General features: G+C 37.9%; 1 protein-coding gene across 2 annotated transcripts in view; it reads right to left on the bottom strand.

The window, feature by feature from the left end:
- UBE2Q2 (ubiquitin-conjugating enzyme E2Q family member 2) overlaps positions 1-20856 on the bottom strand; it is an 84187-nt gene that overhangs the window by 28472 nt on the left and 34859 nt on the right. For both annotated transcript variants that reach the window (XM_006866452.1, XM_006866453.1), the window contains 5 exons: positions 16756-16812; positions 8132-8272; positions 5611-5695; positions 1467-1527; positions 287-377 (listed from right to left, as the gene is read on the bottom strand). In XM_006866452.1, the coding sequence (XP_006866514.1) occupies positions 287-377; positions 1467-1527; positions 5611-5695; positions 8132-8272; positions 16756-16812 (435 nt within the window). The remainder of the gene's footprint in view (positions 1-286; positions 378-1466; positions 1528-5610; positions 5696-8131; positions 8273-16755; positions 16813-20856) is intronic.

Below are 20856 nucleotides of genomic sequence, written 5' to 3'. Positions count from 1 at the left end.
GCAGGACCATCTGACCTGCTGGATTTGGGGCTCCATAGCCCCGGCGCAACCATGTGAGTCAGGAGAAGCCTGGCACCTGACCAACAGATTTGAGACTCCACAGCTGCATGAGCCATGTCTTTGAAACAATCTCTCTCTCTCAGTGATATACACACATCACTGGTTTTGCTTCCTCCAGCTTACGACAACTATATTCTACTTTACCAAATAATAGTACTAAATTGTTTTACCAAACCAGTTGTATTATCATTAGGAGCATGTGAAAGTTCCATTAATATTTTCTTACCTTAAAAGAGAAGCTAAGCAAAATATATTCTATGCCTTCCTTTTCTTTTAAGATCTGAAGATCACTGTGCAAAGGACTATCAGGATCAACCCTAAGGGAGATAAGAAAATCAAAAACAAAAAAACAGTTCCAACACAAATTAGAAAAATAATTTAAACAAAAAAAGGCACCTCACCCCTAAGGCAAGTTACAAACATAGATGGTCTAAAGCTGCTTTATGTCCCAAGAAAAATAAGTCACTATAAGGAGCTCTGGTAGCGTAATGGTTACGAATTGGGCTGCGAACCATAAGGTCAGCAGTTCAAAACTACCAGCTGCTCCGCGGGAGAAAGATGAGGCTTTCTACTCCCGTAAGGATTTACACCCTCGGAAACCCTGTACAGGGTTCGCTATGGGTCGGAACCGACTCGAAGACACTTAACTAACAACAACAATAAGGAGCTCTAGTAGCGTAGTAGTTAACCGCAAGGTCAGCAGTTCGAAACTACCAGCTGTTCCCACAGGACAGAGATAAGGCTTTCTACTCCCGTAAAGATTTACAGCCTCAGAAACCCTGTACAGGGTCGCTATGAGTCAGAACCGATGCCACGGCACATGACCACCACTACCATAGTCCCTCCAGAACCTCAGGAATAAACATCTCAGAAGAGATTCAAAATATTGTAAATCTATTCTCATAAGGAGAGTCAAAATTAGTAGTCATTCAAATAGAAAATTAGCATGGTCATATGTATATAATTCTCTCAAACAAGAACTCAAAATTTTTTTTACTCTATTTCCCTAAAATTTTATTTCTAGACAAGGGGTTTAAAGAAAAAAAATGCCACACTCAAGACTACAAATCATATATAACTGTTTTGTATTGCTTACTTAAATCCTATATTTTAAACTATAAACTGGACATCACAGTAATTCTCAGTTATTACATATACTTTTGTTTCTATGCTCCACCATTGACTCTAGGAAATACTTTAACCACAGCTAGTTTTGGTTTTTTTTTTATCCTCTTTCTCACTTTAATTATTAGGCCTCAGAAACAGCTAATTTTAACAATGTAAGAACTACTCTATACTGAAATGGGTCTAACATGATAAGTCAAAGCTGTTGCATAAAATTATCAAACTAGGTGGGGATATATCTACCCATGCAAAGAGAGAGTTAACATAAAAAGGCCACTTACTTTTGCAGCTTAACATGCCATTCATATAAACTGTCATTTATAAGTTCCACTGAGTAAATCCCTGTAAAGATATAGGGGCAGTTACTTATGCTTCATTTGATTATATAACTATTGCTTTAATATAAATGTATACATTAAATAGTCATCAAAAGTTAGTATCTTTTGCTATTAAAACAAGAAACAACTAAGCTATATTATTAATATTGTGCCACTGAAATTTAGCATGCCACTGACAGATAATTAAGTTTACAATCAAAAGGATTCTTTACAGACTTAAGAAGTTTCTTACCCATAACTGTGAATGGGAAAAAAACAAGAGTATACAAAATCCCATGTATTTCAGTTTTTACCTCTATTGTGCATGCTAACAATTCAATGAAGCACTCTACTTCAGTTTTCAAGACTATTTCCAAATTATGTAAGTCTATGTCAATCCTGCTGTGGCGCTGTGGGTTAATGCGTCAGACTGCAAAGCTGTTTGAACTGCAAGGTCGGCAGTTCCAGCTCACCAGCTGCTTCTCGGAAACCCTATACAGGGTCACTATGGGTCAGAACTGACTCAGCGGCACTTCACAACAACAACAACGCCAATCTTATATAATTACTTAACAAATCTGTAGCAATTTATTTTATGAGCATTATCATAACTTAACCAATTCTATCCAACATCTGGGCTGTTCATTTTTTTTCCTACTACAAACAATGCTAAAATGAGTAAGTAACTAACATTTAAAGATCAACCAGTATAGAAATATGTAACATTATACAATTCCTTCTAAAGACAACTTTTATATTTATTATAAGAAAAGAACATTCAGTTTATTTTATAGAGTGGCAAGATACACCAAACTTTTAAAAGTTCAGGGCTACATTTGGCTATCTTGTACTTTATAAAGCAGATTTAATCATTCTTGAGAATTCTTGAGTGGATCATCATGCTAAGTTTTCAAACAAATGAAAGTTTGGCTCTTTGCTTTATGTAGTGCCGTAAGAATCCCTGTAACAACATGAGTTTTAAGTTTTTATCTTTAGTTAGAGAGGTGTCACAATATTCTGGTCCTACTGGGTAAGAAAGAATATTCTTAAGTCAAATTATGAAATGTAAAAAAGAAAAGCCCTTTATTTTAAACAAAATATTCTAACTATTGTTGTTAGGTGCCACAAAGTCAGATCCAACTCATAGCAACCTATCCATGTACAATAGCACAGAACACTTCCTAGTTCTGGGTCACCCCAACTGGAACTATAGTTAAGCCTTTTGTTGTAGCCACTGCAAGGCTCTTCCTCTTTTTGGCTCTCTCTGCTTTATCAAGTATGATGACCTTCCCCAGAAATAACATTCTAAAAAGCATTCTGGCTTCATTTCTTCTAACGCAGAATTGTTTGTTCGTGTGGTACCTAGAATTTACTTGATAGGGCTTTTCTATCCAGTGTCTTAATTTCCACCAAGTGATAGGGTTGTTGTTGTGGTTGTTAGGTGCCACTGAGTCAGACCCAACTCATAGCGACCCTATGCACAACAGAACAAAACACTGCCCAGACCTGGGCCAACCTCACAATTGTTGCTACGCCTAAGCCCAACGCTGCTGCCACTGTGCCAATCCATCACGCTGGGGATCTTCCTCTTTTTCTCCGACCTTCCACACTTTACCAAACATGACATCCTTCTTCAGGGACTGGTCCCTCCTGACAATATGTTCTAAGTATGAGAGACAAAGTCTGGCCATCCTGGCTTCCAAGGAGCACTGTTGGCTATACTTCTTCTAACACAGATCTGTTTGGTCTTTTGGCAGTCCGTGGCACTTCTTATATTCTCCTCCCAACACCATAACTCAAATGCATCAATTCTACGGTCTTCCGTATTCACTGTCCAACTTTCGCATGCATATGTGGTTATTGAAAATACCATGGCATGGGTCAGGTGCACCTTAGTCCTCAAACTGACGCTTTTGCTCTTCAAGTGACTGGGTGGAAATATGCAAATACAGTGTACAGAACTCTAAAGCTGGGATTGGTTAGTTTTGCCATCCAGTTAGGTTTAAAAGCAACCATTCTCAGAAGCAGGAACAGACGATCCCACCCAGACCATTAAGTAAGAAGAAAGAACATGAGCAGAGTGTGAGATTCCTACTTAGAAAAGCAGCAACATGAAGCAGCTGTCAGCATCCAGGCCCATGGACGGAGTAAAACTGTATGCCTATGAGCAGGAAGCTGGCCTGAAAAATGTGCCCTTTGGACATTTACAGAATGACTAAAGGAGTTTGGTAGCACTTCCCCAATAGGGCAGAGGCTGTGGAGCCCACATGGCTGAGAGGCCAAAGACAAGAGTAAGGCGTGCCTGCATTATGATTGTAATGGTTAGGGTTCTGTGTCAACTCAACTAGGCCAAGATTTCCAGAGGTTTAGCAGTTGGGATGTGCTTATTCCCATGTTGATGAAACCTAATACAGGCATACTTTACTCTATGATGCATGGCTATGAACAGTCAATCAATTCAAGGATGCTATGTCCTGTTTCCAACATAATGGACACACAGAAGGGATTCTCTCTTCCCCTGGGGCCTTGGGACTGAAATTTGTAAGCCATTTCCTTGAAATAAACCTGTCTTTATTTATATACATATACACGTTTCACAGTGAGCTCTGGTAGCATAGTGGTTACGAATTGGGCTGCTAATCCCGCAGTCAGCAGTTAGAAACTACCAGTGGTTCCATGGGAGAAAGATGAGGCTTTCTGATCCCCTAAAGATTTACAGCCTTGGAAACCTGAAACAGAGTAGCTATGAGTCGGAACCAATTCCATGGCACCTAACCACCACCACAACCATGTTTCACTGATTTTGAGTCTCTAGAAAACCCGGCACAAGACAATGGCACAGAAGAGAGGTGTCCTGATTGGAAAACTGTTGCATCCTGAGTTATTTTTTTTTCCTGAACTGTAAACCATTGACTTCCCTAGTACACCCACAGTCATGAGTATTGCTATGAATTGTGTGGCCACTGCAATGGACTGCTGAACCCAGATGTGAAGCGGAGATGATTGGTGTCAGAATAGGGTAAAGAAGGTTGTAGGGTGGAGGCAGGTCTGACCTTCACTTTATAGGAATTGCGCTGATTTTGAGTTTCATTCTCTTTCCCAGTTTGAAGCCAGTAGAAGTCAGATACGGCTCCCGTATGGGTTTTGCAGTTCTTCTAACAGTCAATGGCACATTTAATATTTGTCACTAATGCCATAAGTAATTTTTTCTTTGGTCTTTCTTACGCCTTGTCCAACTCTCTCATGTATATGAGGTGACTGAAAATACCATGACTCATGAAACAAAATGTGTATATACTGAGACAAATGGGAAATTAATACGTGTTGTAAACTTTCACCCAAACCACAACTTAACAACAACAACAAAGCAATGAAATCAAGCAGGGGGGATATAAAAAGAAGTACCATGGCTTAGGTCAGGAGCACCTAATCCTCAAAGTGACATCTTTGATTTTTGACATTATAATGAGGTCTTTTGTAGCAGATTTACTCAATGCAACATGTTGTTTGGTTTCTTGACTGCTGTTTTCATGAGTGTTGATTGTAGATCCAAGTAAAATAAAATTCTTGACAAGTTCAACTTTTCTGTTTACCATAAAATATCAATACAATTATCTCTGTGGTGCAGTAGGGTACACTGACTTGATGGTTAACTGCAAGGTCTGTGATTCACACCCCCGCCCTGCCCCCCAGGGTTGCTAGGAGTCAGGCAGATACAACAGCATGCAAATATTAAGAGTTGATTATGTTATTTTCCAAAAGGGGTGGCCAATCATAATCAAATTCACAATCGTCTTTGTATAATAATTTACTTTGAAAACATATTACTTATGTTTTTTCCCAGATGGTAAAAATTATATGGATTATCCCCCATTTGGAATAAAATAAAAAATGAAACAATGTATACAAAAAGGGCAATAAAAGGTAAATTCATTCTATTTTAACCCACTAAATTCTTTCGGTAACTTCATTAAATTCGAGTTTCACATCCCTACAATGTTAATACAACATTTTCAATCCTATTCACTCCACTTATAAGAAATGACATTATATGACACTAGAAAAGAGCATAAGAAAACGAAGGCAGCAGATATCTAGAGGTCCTTACCTGCTTTGTAACTCTGGGATCTGTATATGTCCCTGAGCTCTTTCATAAGTCTGTCTGAAGCTTGCACTGACCCAGACACTGCACCCTGAAACATAAAACTCTCTGTTTATCAGGATCTCAAATAATTAAACATTTAAGGCATTTGAACCAGCGATAGACGCTTACATGAGATTGTAAAACTGAATCACCACTAAACATTTTAAGAAGCTAAAAAATTTAAATGGAATTAAATGAAGTTTTAACATTAATAAAAATCTAGGGACAAGATGGGTTGATCCATTATTTGAGAGGAAGAGGAAAAAGAAAGTCTAGACCAACACAGAATTTAGTATGAATCTGTTCTGAAAATTTTGACTGTAAGTTAAAGTGTTACTGACAGTTTGAAGGTCTCATTTCTATATTAAGAACCTGAGAAACAACCTATTTGCCTGGATGTAACTGGTGTCACTTAGCATTGGGATCTCTCCAGAAATGAAACTATGCCAACATCTGAATACTGAGGACTGAGAAGGAACTAACCTATTTATTGTAAGATCAAACAAACCAAACAGCAACTCTATGTAAAACGAAAAATTTTATATGCTACACAATACTTTGAGGGGAAAAAATATTTATAAATATTTCCTAGCTATAAAGACTTTGAACACATTACCTGATTTGAACCCCGGTTTTCACATGTAAAGAATACCTATTTCACACAGAAGATTAAATGAGAAAGTATATAAAGTCTAAGTACTTAGCATAACGCCTAGAATGAAAAACTGTTCAAGCATTTATAACTGTTTTCATTATCATTCAAATCAACAAACTCAATCACAAAACACAAAGTATCATTCATTCTGATGCCACAAACTTTTAAAAATAATCAGGATGTGTTTTTGTTGTTAAGTGCTGCTGAGTCCATTCTGACTCATAGAAACCCTGTTTAGGGCTTCCAAGGAGCAGTTGGTGGGTCTGAATAAGCCACCCAGGTTGGCAGTCCAGTTCTTATCATACAGCACCACACCAGGATTCCAATCAAGATGTGAGCTAGGCTAAAATGATTTTCTTTTAAAAGAAAAAGATTTGCCAATTTAAATTAACATAGTAAGATGGAAGGAGACTGTGTAATCTACCCGTTTATAACACTGGGCATCTAGTTGCATAAGAATTCTTCCCCAGTGTTTGAGAACCTGTACTCAAGACAAGGAACTTGGTCCTCATGTTTCATGGGGTTAATAAATAACTACAATACAAGGCAGGAATAGTGAGTGTTGACCAGACGGTCATCTGATATTCAACTACTCTGGCAATTCAAAAGGTATGTGTTGTCTACCTTTTATGTATTTATTTACTTTTAAAGTTTTATTGTGAATTATGTGACAGTTTACATGGGAGAACATTAGTTTTATATTCATCTTATCGTATATTGTTTCATTGCCACGGTTACAATCTCCTCTACGCATCACCAATCAACGAAAGGATACATCCTATAAGCCTGCTTCCCCTTCCCACCGCCCCCACCCCTGGTCATCAGCACACAGCCCTTCTTCCTCCCTGGGTCCTGAGTTCCCAGCTGCTCCATCTCTCCACGTCATCATCTCTGCCTCCATCTCGGGGATTGCTGCCTCTCTGGGCTGGGTTCCGCTCTCCGCTCTTCTCCCTTTATGGTTCCAGGGACCTCTGCTCCCAGCCTGCAAAGTCAATCACTCCCCTCCTTGCCACAAAATGCCCACTTTTACATTTACAACCCTCAGAATCAGTCCCTGGTAACAATTATTCACCCTTGCATCACAGGAGACCTATCCGCGTTTCCTTGAATCAGGCCCGCCTATGTTGACTACATTTTAGACTTGAGTAAATCAAAGTCACAGAAGTATGTTTGTCACCAAACCCAGTGTTCATTTCACTCCCCTGTAATGATTTTGAAGACACTCTGGTGGCACTGTGGGTAGGCACTGAACTGCTAAGTAAGGTCAGCAGTTTAAATCCACCAGCCATTTCACAGGAGAAAGATAGGGCTATCTGCTCCTGTAAACATTCAGTCTAAAAATATATAGTATCACTGTGACTCAGAATCAACACAATGGCAGAGCATTTTGATCTTGGTGCTGCTTTGAATAAAAGATGTATCACGTTAAAATGAAGCAAAAGCCTTAGGAAATTCAGGAAGCAAAACTACATTTGGTTTGGTAAAAGCAGAACAACTCAGAAGTCAGCTTTATAAAAGAGAAAGAATTTGAATTGTACCTTATAGGAGGGTTTGAAATTTAAATACAGAGATACCCTGAAATGAAGGTAACCAGAAAAAACACATATAAACAGGATTGAAAGGGTTATCTATATAGGGAATAGCAGGTACTTCCAGGTTTGGAAGATTAGGTGAACAGGGTAGAAAGTGTCTATGAATAGATGGGGAAGGGAAACTAGGGCAAGAAAACCCACAACCAAGGCATGGATGGAGGAGGGGAGCTGAGATCCATATCTTAATGAACTGCTCCAGATTTACATGATTACCTGTACATACACTTTACATACTTACATTTAGATGGTCTTGCCTCTGAGTCTTCCTAATTTTTTCTAATACTGCCAAATTTTCTTTTTCAATTCCTTCATCTTCTGACCTTTTTCCACTAATAGGCTCTTCTTCCTTCATCTCATAGTGATCCAAGTCTTCTATATCCTACAGTAAGTTAAAAATTTTTTTTTAGTTTAGTTAAGCCATTTTTTTTTTTTCAATTTGTTAGGCCAAAAGTTAAATTATTCTTGATTCAATGGGGAACAGAAAAGAGAGAATGCATCTGTTCTATGGGGAGCAGAAAAAAGCTTCCCTAGTCAATTCTAAAGGTTTCCTCTTTCATACCTTAAACTTTGTTTGACAACTAAAATCTGAGTAAAGCCTATTTAGTAACTTAACAAAGGCAGCGCTATTCGCAGGTAAATCATTTAAATTTTCTATTAAGAGAAGTTTCTGAAACAATGTAGCAGCAGGCAACAAGAGTCTTGGTGGTACAGGGAGTACGTGCTTAGCGCTAAGCCACTCAGTAGCAGAAAGATGAGGCAGTCTGCTTCCATAAAGAGTACAGCCTCCTAGGAAATTCTTTGGGAGTTCTACTCTGTCCTATGGAGTCCTGGCGTGGCGCTGTGGGTATTAACCAGACTGAAAAGCCGTTTGAACTGCAAGGTGGCAGTTCAAGCTCACCAGCTGCTCCTCAGAAACCCTATACAGGGTCGCTATGGGTTGGAATTGACTCGACGGCACTAACAACAACTCTGTCCTATAGGGTGAAGCCATGAGTCATAATTAACTCAATGGCAGAAAGTCTGGCGTTTTGTTTTTGTTTGTTTGGTTGGTTTTGGGGTTGTTGTTTTTTTTTGGGGGGGGCAGTTATCAGGAGGCTTAACTGTTGATACTTTGTTCTAGTATCTTGACCCAATTCTTAGAAACTAGTCTAAAATGTAGACACACTTAAAATAACTTGAGGGACTTAGTTACTGCCCTTGGGGACTTATGACCATAATTTCAGGGACACCTAGGTAAAGTGGCTTAACATAGTCCACAAGGACTGTGTTCTTGGAATCTGGCTTGCAGCCATATAAGATAAAACTATTGGTCTCCTGCAATCTGGAGCAAAGAAGAATGAAGAAAATCAGAAACACAAGAACCAGTCTCCACTAGCTGAAGACCAGAACTGGAAGGAGCCTGGCTACTACTACTGACCACTCTCTCTATCTGGATCAGAACAGAAATTCCTGGACAAAATGGAAAGGGTAAAAAATGCAGAATAAGATTTAAAGCATAAAAAAAGATTTGACATTCTGGTCTGATACACTGGCAGAGCCACTAAGACTACAAGACCTCAGACACCCTTCAAACCTGTAACTAAACCTGCCTCCCGGGATATTACCTTTCAGCCAAACAATAGCTAAGTCTATAAAATGAACAATCACACTTATAAGGGATATGTTTCTCAAACCAACCATAGGAGACCAAAAGAGCAGTATTTGCCCAAAACAAAGCTCAGAGAGCAGAAAGGGGCAGGAATGAAGGACAATGGGAAATGAATGAGGAACTGATTGAGGGAAAGTAGGAAGAATGGTGTTACATTGAAGAGACTGCCACCAGAATTCTATTATCTTTTAATTCTATTTTTCCACAAACTTTTTGAACCCCTCACAAAAACTATTAAATGGAGTACAACTCTTCATAGTATTCTGTTATTATCCTTTTGATTTCCTTTGGTTCTGTTGTGACATCGCCCATGTGGTTTCTAATGCGTGTTATTTGTGTCTTCTCCCTCTTTTCTTTTGTTAGGTTTGCCAATGGTCTGTCAATTTTGTTAATCCTTTCAAAGAACCAGGTTCTTGTCTGTTGATTGTTTCTTTTTTTTTTCTATCTCATTTATTTCTGCTCTAATCTTTATTATTTCTTTTCTTTTGGTGGCTGTGGGTTCCCTCTGTTGGTCTGTTTCTAAGTGTTGTAGATGCTGTGTTAATGTGTTAATTTTGGTTCTTTCTTCTTTTTGGATGTGTGTGTTTATTGCAATAAATTGTCCTCTCAGCACTGCTTTTGCCGTGTCCCATGGATTTTGGTATGTTGCGTTTTCATTCTCATTTATTTCTAGAAACTTTGTGAATTCACGTTTAATTTCTTTTACTACCCCCAGTCACTTTTCAGAAGGGTGTTATTCAGCTTCCAGGTATTTGACTTTATTTCCTTGGTCTTCCTATTGTTGATTTCTATTTGATAGCATTGTGGTCTAAGAAGATGCTTTGTAGTATTTTGATATCTGTAAATTTATGGAGATTTGTTTTGTGGTCTAAAACATGGTCTATTCTGGAGAATGTTCCATGTGCACTGGAAAAGAATGTCTATTGTGCAGTTGTTGGGTTGAATGCTCTGTACACATCTATGAGGTCCAGTTGGCTGACTGTGTCTTTGTCAAGTTTCTTTCTGGTTGTTCTATCCATTTTTGAAAGCAGTGTATTAAAATCACCCACTATTATTGTAGATTCATCTGTTTCTTTTTTCAAATCTATTAGAGTTTATTTGATATATTTTGGAGCTCTTTCATTGGGAGCATAGATATTTATTATGGTTATTTCATCTTGCTCAATTGTCCCTTTAATCATGACATAATGTCCATCTTTATCTATTATGCTGTTTTTTGCCTTAAAAAAAACCTGTTAAATGGAAAACAAATATACTCTGTAAACTTCTCCTCAAACTACAGTAAAAATATATATAGGCAAAGATTTAGTTATGTTAGCGGTTGCTGTTAGGTGCCATAGAGTTGGCTCTGATTCATGGTGACTCTATGCACAACAGAACAAAGCACTGCTGTCTTTCTTGTGCCATCCTAACAATTGTTGTACTTGAGCCCATTGCTTCTGCCATTGTGTCAATCCATTTCTTTGGGGGAATCTTTCTCTTTTGTTTGGTCCTCCAATTTCCTAAGCATAGTGTCCTCCAGGACCTGGCACCTCCTGATAATATGCCCTGAATATGAGAAACAAAAATTCCCCTATCCTTGCTTCTACAGAGCATTCTGGCTGTACATCTTTCAACACAGATTTGGTTGTTCTTCTGGCAGGCCACAAAACCTTCAGTATTCTTCTCCAACACTGTAACTCAAATGCATAGATTCTTCTACAGTCTTCCTTTTTATTGTCCAACTTTCCCATTCAGGGAACCTCAATAACCATGAAGTTATTGGAAACACCACTGTCTGGGTAAGGTACACCCTGGTTCTCAAACTGACATCTTTTGCTCTTGAACATAACAAAGGTCTTCTGCAGATCTGCCTAATACAGCGTCATCTGATTTCTTGATTGCTGCTTTCATGAGTGTTATTGTAGATCCAAGCAAAATAAAATCTTTGACAACTTCAATCTTTCTCCATTTATGTTATTTCTGGTCCAATTGTGAGGTATTTTGTTTTCTTTACACTGATGTGCAATCTTCATCATCAAACATTTTAAGTCCTTTGCTTTCAGCAAGCAAGGTTGTATTATCTACATATTGCAGGTTGTTAATGAGTCTTCCTCCAATCCTGATGTCACATTCTGCTTCATATAATCCAGTTTCTTGGATTATATGCTTATCATACAGACTAAGTATAGCAAAAGAATACACAGCCCTGGTGCACATCTTTACTAATTTTAAACCATTCAGTACCCTTTGTTTTGTTCCAGTGGGTGCCTCTTGATCTAAGTACAGGTCCCTCCTGAAGACAACAACCAAATGTTTGGGAATATTCATTCTTCACAATGTTAGCCACAGCTTGCCATGATCCAACACAGTCTTTGCATAGTCAATAAAGTACAAGTAAACATCTTTGTGGTATTCTCTGTTTTCAACCAAGATCCATCCGATGTCAGCAATGATATTCCTCGTTCCATGTTCTCTTCTGAATCCAGTGTGAGCTTCTGGCAGTTCCCTGTAGCTATACTGTTGTAGCCACTTTTAAATTATCTTCAGCAAAATTTACATGCATATAATATTAATGACATTGTTTGATGATTTCTGCATTCCATTGGGTCACCTTTCTTTGGAATGGGCACAAATACGAACCTCTTCCAATCAATTGACCAGATAGCTGTCTTCCATGTTTCATGGCATAGATGAGTGAGTGTCTCCAGTGCTGCATCAGTTTGTTGAAAGAGTTCAATTTGTAGTCTGTTTCTGTAACCTTGTTTTTCACCAATACCATGAGTGCAGCTTGGACTTCTTTCTTCAGTACCATCGGCTCTTGATCATGTGCGACCTCTTGAAATGGTTGAACATGAACCATTTCTTTTTCGCACAGTGATCTGTGTATACTCTTTCCCTCATCTTTTGATGCTTTCTGCATTCAATAATTTTCCCATTGTTGTTATTACATGCCACTGAGTCGGTTCCAACCCACAGTGACCCTGTATAGGGTTTCCGAGGAATAGCTGGTGAGCTTGAACCACCAACACTGCAGTTCAAGTGACTTTGCAGTCTGGCACATCAACCCACACCACCACATCAGGACTCAATTAATTCTCATAAATGTAGGTAATTTGATCTCTGTGTATTCCAGGTGAGGACCGTGTATATAGTCACCTTTTATGTTGTTGAAAAAGGTGTTTGCAATGAATAAGTCACTGGTGTGCAAAATTCTATCATGAAATCTCCAGCATCATTTCTATCATCAGTGGCACATTTTCCAACTACTGATCCTTCCTCTTTGTTTCAATCTTTGTATTCCAATCATCAATAATTACTAATATATCTTGATTGCATGTTTGATCAATTCCAGACTGAGAAAGTTGGCAGAATTCTTCAATTTCACCATCATTAATGTTTAGTGGTGAACAAATTTGAATAATAGTGCTATTAACTAGTCTTCCTTGTAGGCATACGGATATTATCCTATCACAGACAGTATTGTATTTCAAGACAGATTTTGAAATGTTCTGTTTGATGATGAACGCTATACCATTCCTCTTGAATTTGTCATTCCCAACAAAGTAAACCATATGATTGCCAGATTCAAATAGCCAATACCAGTCCATTTCCGCTCATTGTCTAGTAAATCTGTCTTTGTGTTCCATTTCATTTTTGACAACTTTCAATTCCTAGATTCATACTTTGTATATTCCATGTTCCTATTATTAATGATATTTGCAGCTGTTTATCCTCATTTTCAGATGGGCTCCATCAGCAAATGAAGGTTACAAAAACTTTACTCTATTCGTGTCATCACAGTCAACTCTACTTTGAGGAGGCAGCTCTTCTCCAGTCATATTTTGAGTGTCTTCCAACCTGAGGGGCTCATCTTCTGGCAGTACAACTGGCAATATTCTGAGCTATTATTCATAATGATTTCATCTTCTGGCACTGTTATTGTTCTGGCACAGCAAAGTTTACTGCTATTCATAAGCTTTTCAGTGGCTAGGCTAGACATTCAGAAATAGTTTGCCTCGCTTTATTCCTAGTCTTAGTCTGGAAGCTCAGCTGAAACTCGTCCATCCTGAGTGACCCTGCTGTTATTTAAAATACCGATGGAATAGTTTCTAGAATCACAGCAACACACAAGCCATCACAGTATGACAAACTGGCAGATGAGTGGTGGATTTAGGTATACTGATAATCCATTTCAACTTGATAATTGTAAAAACAAATACAAAACCTGCCATGTTCAAAAACAGCAAAATCAATCCCAAGGAATACAGTTTCTGCTGTTGTGACATGTTGTTGAGTCAGTTCCAACTCATAGTGACCTTGTACAGGTCTGAGCTACCGACCTTGCAGTTAACAGTTCAGTGCTTATCCTACAGTGCCATACCATTTAATAATAGGCAGTCATTAAATATCACATTATCATAAGCATCAATAAAACTTTGAAATAAAACAACAAAACATAAAACTGAATTTCAAGTATGTCAAAATAAGCACAGAAAATGAATTATACTGATATGTTAATAGCTGTTATCTCTGGAGACATTTATTTTTAGCATTCTTCCATATTTGCCAAGTTTTCTATAATGAACACCTATTAACTTTGTAATTAGGAAAAAAAGATTCTGAGTAATATCTATAGACTGACCTTTTTAATCATCACATCATTCTGCAACATCCTTTCCCGTATCACCTGCTCTTAAACACACACAAATCTTTGTAGATTTTAAAAGAAATCAATCTTCTTCAATAATCTTCTTTCTCTTTACATCAATTGCCAAAATCTCTAAAGGAGTTTGTACTTTCTACCCACCAGCTGTTCCTGAGAAACCCTCTACAACACTTAACAACCTCTACTATTTAAGCCAACACCTTCACTGTGAGTTGTAGAGCAGGTCAATGACCACTTTCTACTCAGATTCAGTACACTTTTACTTAAAAAATTCTCTCTTGAAACTCTATTACATTTCTTTCTGCCCATGACTCCAGACTTCCCAGACCTCCCCACTCAGTCCGACGCTCATTTCAAGTTCTATCTTCCATTCCATACTTGCTCCCTCCAGAGCTCTCCCAAATGCCATTAGTATATGTATTTCCTTCTCTACACCTCCAACCTAAGGAGGTCTGATAGTGTAGTGGTTACGAGTCGTCAGTTCAAAACTACCAGTGGTTCTGCAGGAGAAAGGCGAGGATTTCTGCTCCCATAAAGATTTGTAGCCTCAAAAGCCATGTATAACAGGGTTCGTTATGAGTCGGGACCAACTCCATGGCACATGATGGTAACACCTTCAACCTCAGTCACATTCATCCATTCTACTATTAATCAGGAAGTCCGACACAGAATTCATCATTAGCATCTTTCTAAAACATTATTCTCAGCACACTCTTTTCTGATTATGGCCTTCTTATCAGTAATAAATGCACATGTTTGTCTCTAAATCAAGACTTAACCACTTGCTTTTCTAGCCAACCCTGAAACCTTCCTGTCCCAAAAGGACAGCAAACGCTGCACCCACACAAATGGTTGTTCTAGACTTTTCCCACCATACTGATTTAGTAGCCTAGAATAGCTTTTAACTACCCAAACCTGGCATTCTCCAAAATCTATATTCCCCAAAATGTTGCTGCCCCCTTTTTTATCATCCTGTGATGGGGGGAAAAAAAAAGATTTAAGGTACATACATTCCTTGAGGACAAGTACAATGTCCACTTTGTAGCAGAGTGGACCCACAGAAAGGTCTTAAATTAAATGTTTTCATGCAGAGTTTATTCCACTTAAGTCCAATTCCATGAAAACATTAAAAGCAAATTCTCTCTACCCCAAAACCATTCTAATTAAGTAAGAATGATCTTAAGGAGCTCTGGTAGCGTAGTGGTTACGAATTGGGCTGTGAACCACAAGGTCAGCAGTTCAAAACTACCAGCGGTTCCGTGGGAGAAAGATGAGGCTTTCTGCTCCCGTAAAGATTTACAGCCTAGGAAACCCTGTGCAGGGTCGCTATGAGTCAGAACCGACTCCACGGCACTTAACAACAACAACAAGAATGATCTTACACCTAATATTAGACTCCCAAAACAAAACCCGCAATGACTTCTTTAGTACTGAGGTATTTTGAAAAGCATATTTTATATTAAGAAAATTCCAAATCGAGAAAATAGGGAAGTAATCTGAATTAACGCTAAGATACAAAACAGAAAAAAATGTTGAAACTAAGACCACATATACTTTATCTGGTCAATGCAGAGACACGGAATTCCATTCTGAAATATCAATTTAAACGCAAATCTTCAAACTTCATGGATCTCTAAATTTACATCAATCCCAGGCAAATAACTGGCCTGAGCTGAGTAGCTTTGAAATTTGCTCTCCTACACTCTTATATGAAGGAGCTCTGGTAGTGTAGTAGTTATGTATCAGCAGGCTGTCAACCCTAAGGTCAGCAGTTCGACACTGTCAGCTATTACGTAGGAGAAAAATGAGGCTTTCTGCTTTACAGCCTCAGAAACCCTGTACAGGGTTGCTATGAGTCAGAAGCGACTCCACAGCACATCTCTACTACCACACTCTTAGATGATTTTTAAATAAGAGGTAGTTTCATTACTTTTGATGAGTACTGTATTTTTTTCATAAATAATTGGTCCATATAAATAACATGTCCATACGTAATGTGCAGAAATAATAAAATTAAAGCTCTATCATAAACTGGCATAAGGCATACATTTATTTGCTTAAGTGGTCCCTGAAATGTTCTTGAATTCTTTTTTAAAAAAATAACCAAATACAGATTTGTTGCTGTTCTGTTGCTAAGTGTCATCCAGTCAGTTCCGACTCATAGCAACCGTGTACAGGTTTCTGAGGAGTGGCTGGTGAGTTTGAAGCGCCAACACTGCAGTTCAAACAGACCTTGTGGTGCAACGAGTTATCCTGCAGCGCCACAACCAGGACTCCAAACACAAAGTAAGTATAATTAGTAAATACAGATCTAATTTTTAGTGCCAAAAATGTTAAGAGCTCTTACTCTGCAGTTACTCAAATCCAAGACCTTCCAATAAGCTATTAGTTTAAGGAGATGCCATTAGTTAGAAGTAAAGCCAGATTTTAGAAATTATATTCAATTCTAAATACAAATTTGTTTTCATTATTCTACATTGACACTTTATCAAAAAAGACTAGAGGATTACCATAAAGTTAAAAAATGAAGACACTATAAAATGTTATTCTTAAATAAAATACCTACTTCACCCATCTCTTCCTCCTCTTCTTCATCTGAAGTCACTTCCTCTGTTGTCCCATTCTGAAATGAAGAAAGAATTTGCCAGGGCTATACAGAACAAGTTAAGCACACGCCAAGTTCATCAGAGCACTTTCTCAGTTATCTGTCACTGTAGTTCCAAGAACAAAGAGCTTAAGAAAGTTAATGAGTTTGTTTTTTAAGTCTAGCTCTGATTTGACAAATAGAAACATAACTATGAACAATTCAATTAATCAATGTTTTAGAAATAAACATCAGTAATCACTCAATGCAATTTAAAATACAATAAGAAAACATTTTTATACATATAACTATTTGAGTAAGATCAATGGCTTCTTTAAGTTTCAAATCAATACCAAATCCATCAATTCCTTAAAATATTTATCTTTTAAACCCAGAAAAGCCTGAATCCTTCCATAAATTAAACTATCTTATGTTTTTAAAGGTCAAATGTGCTATAAAGAAATAATACATTTGTGAACCTCTTCACAAAACTGATTACTATAAATGATCACCACACATCACTAAAATGCCAATTTAAAAAAAATGAACAAATATGCATATACTACAGAATATTTCTCTATAACTTTACATTTCAAATGAATCTTACAGGATTTTAGTAGGAGCTTTCATATCTACTTTTGGCAGAGTTTAGAAAAACAAGTCCCCTGGGCTACAGTGTTATTCTCCAGAGTGCAATACTTAGTTACATTTTTAACTAAAAACTGGGCTTAGGATAGGACAGAATACCTAAGAGGTCAAGAAACTAAGATACAGAGATGACATTAGATCAAAAGATCTTGGCAGTATTTAGGAATCTATTCTTAGATCATCTCATAGCATCATTAATTAAAAACAAAAAACAAAACAAAACAAAAAGAAGTCATTATCTCAAAGGGTGTAACTGGTAACTGTTCTGGATTAGGGAGTTGGAGAATTCTGTGTGGGAGTGGGGTTGGGGAAGACACATGTCCATGCAGAATATACTTGTATTTGTTTTAAATCTGCATCTCTTGAAACATTTGTTATTTATCTCCTAGAAACTGAATGAGGAAAGTACACAAATTCCCAAAATGTTGTGGTTTATCCTTTCATTTCCCTCAACCGTGCATTCCAAAATATGACATTAAAAATAAAAAAAAATAAAAAAAAAAAGACCACTAAACTCCCAAACACCAGTCTGGGAGTATCAATGACGGACACAACATTTTATAAATGCTCATTTCAAAGCCTACTACTCCTGAGAATGTTTTTAAAAGCTCTCTGGGTGATTCTGACTCGCAATAAGCTCTGTGACCATTGATTCAGTCTAAGTCCTTTATTTTACAAATGTGAACACTGAGATCCGAAAACACATTAGCATTGCAAAACCTTAAGATGATTTTCAGTTCATGATGTAGTCTTATTTCCAAAACACCACAGAAATGGCCAAAAAATTTTATAAGAAATTATAAGTCCTTCACAGCACTGGGGGAAAAATAAAAACAAGAAGGATAATTGTCAATGAACATTTTAGAAGACATTAACACAGATGGAATCACTATGCTGATTTTGAGAAAACCACAACTCAATTCAACTAATGCAGAGGGTATCACTGGTTAAGTTATAAGTTAGTAGAATGGTTTTTCCAATTGAATTACAAGACAATGAGATGGAGAACTAAAACAGACCAGAGCTGCCAGAAGACTGTTGGAGCAATGCCCTACACTCTGTTGTATTTGTCCCAACTACAATTACAGCTGGCAAAGGCCACTCTCTTATATACAGGAGAGGCCTGCCTTTGATGAGCTCTTATGTGGCCGTCAGAACCAGAGAGAAAAGAGATGATTCTAAAAAGCAACAGTTCAATCTCCTAACTTTGAATTCTCTCCCTAGCTCCATCAAGACAAGAGTTACCGCTGTGTTTGTTCACCTACGGACCCTCAGCTCTTAAGTACTTTACACAGAATTGTTAGTAAGTGCCACTGCACAGAGACCCTGTATAGGGTTTCCAAGGAGCAGCTGGTGAGTTTGAACTGCCAACCATGTGGTTCACAGTCCAGTAGTGATCCCACAGCACCACCACACCAGAATAGTCACACATATTTGTTGAATGAATGATAAAAACCAACAATGAGTATTCAAGGAACATTCCATCCACATCCCCGCAAATCCTTTCTGGAAGGAAAAATAGAAAGCTGGTATCCAGTGAAAAAAGAGGCATCTTTACAAAAGCTCCTGGAAAAATGAAAAGATAATGGAATTTTTCCAGGAACTTTTAAGCCCCTTCATATTTCAGAGGGCAGAAAAGAGAACCTGTGAAAAGAGAAAGCAAGAACATAGTTCTACAGATACTATGTCAAACAAGTTTCAGGTACTCTAGAGAGAGAAAACTGAGCACAAAATATACTGGGGGTGGGGAGAGCAGATTTCAAAAAGTCTGTGAAAAACTATTCTGTTTTTTTCCATTTTCCACTAACGTTTTGAAGTTCTCTCATATACATCTCCTATTTTCTCTCTTTCCTGGGATTCCATTAATATTTCAGTTAAAAACAAACATTATATAACACAATTAAAAAAAAAAAAAAAGCAGAAGGGGCACCGTAAGAAAAGAGAACTCAGTCACACACTGTTGTTGTTAAGTGCTGTCAAAGAGGATCCAACTGATACTGACCCTGTACAGGGGAGGGTTTCCAAGGAGAGGCTGGTGGATTTGAACTGCCAACCCTGCAATTAGCAGTCTAGTGTTTATCCTACAGCAACACACCAGGGGTCCCACAGTAAGTAGAGGAAGGGTAATCAGTGGGGAAGGGCACCTAGAGCTATAAGCTTTGTAGATACTACTGTTATTGTTAAATGTTGCTGAGTTGGTTCTGATTCATAGTGACCCTGTATAGGGTTTCTGAAGCGCAGCTGATGGGTTTGAACTGCCAACACTGTGGTTCAAACCGACCTTACAGTTTAGTTCTTATCCTACAGTGCAACACCAGGAGTCCGTAGGGGTTGAGAATTCCCAACCTTTTCAGTAAACATCTCAATCACATATGAATGAATCATAAAGGTGGAAAAATACACACAAACACTCACACAAGTATATATTTAATTGCAAATGAGCAACGAAAAATAGTTATTTGAGAATTTTCTTAAAGAAAAACACAATTAAGATAAACTAAGGAAAAATTTATATTAAAAAAACAGATATAGGAGTGAGGGGGACTAAAGAACATCAAAATAGCTAATGAAAATATTTAAGAACATATTACATGTATAAAACAAGAATAATCAGAGAACAAGAAACAACTCTTAGAACTTATAATAGCCTCCTCATTTTCTAAGCAATACAATGAAGCAGTTCCAACCCAAAGAAAGCCTGACCACTTCCACTTTTTGTCTCTTGGGAGCCAGCTACCAAGAGAAGTTGCACGGAGAGGCCCTAGAGAAGGATACGCCACATAGAGGAAAGTCTATGTGAAAAGCATCAAATCAATAGACGTGTAAGTGAAGAGGCCATTTTGGACATTGCAGTCTGTTCAATAAGCTCTGGTAGCGTAGTAGTTACAAATCGGGCTGCTAATCTCACCGTCAGCAGTTCAAAACTACCAGCTGTTCCGTGGGAGAAAGATGAGGCTATCTGCTCCCATAAAGATTTACAGCCTCGGAAACCCTATGCAGGGTCGCTATGAGTCAGAACTGACTCCACAGCACATAACAACAACAAAAACAGTCCATACAATCTGTACATGGACCAAAAGGCAGTTGTTCAAACAGAACATGCGACCACTGAATGGTTCAAATTAAGAAAGGTGTGCGACAGGGTTGTATTCTTTCACCATACTTATTCAGCCTGTATGCTTAGCAAATAATACGAGAATCTGGGTTATATGAAGAAAAATGTGGCATCAGGATTGGAGCAAGACTCCAATTAACAACCTGTGATATGCAGATGATACAACCTTGCTTGCTGAAAGTGAAAAGGACTTAAAATAGTTACTGATGAAGATCAAAGAGCACAGCCTTCAGTATGGATTGCATCTCAATGTAAAGAAAACAAAAATCCTCACCACTAGCCAATAAACAACATTCTTATCAATGGAGAAAGACTGAAGT

This window comes from Chrysochloris asiatica, unplaced genomic scaffold (genome assembly GCF_000296735.1).
Source record: "Chrysochloris asiatica unplaced genomic scaffold, ChrAsi1.0 scaffold00092, whole genome shotgun sequence".
Lineage (NCBI taxonomy): Eukaryota > Metazoa > Chordata > Mammalia > Afrosoricida > Chrysochloridae > Chrysochloris > Chrysochloris asiatica.
Note: the sequence above shows the minus strand (reverse complement) of the source record. Positions and strands in the feature narration are given on the sequence as shown.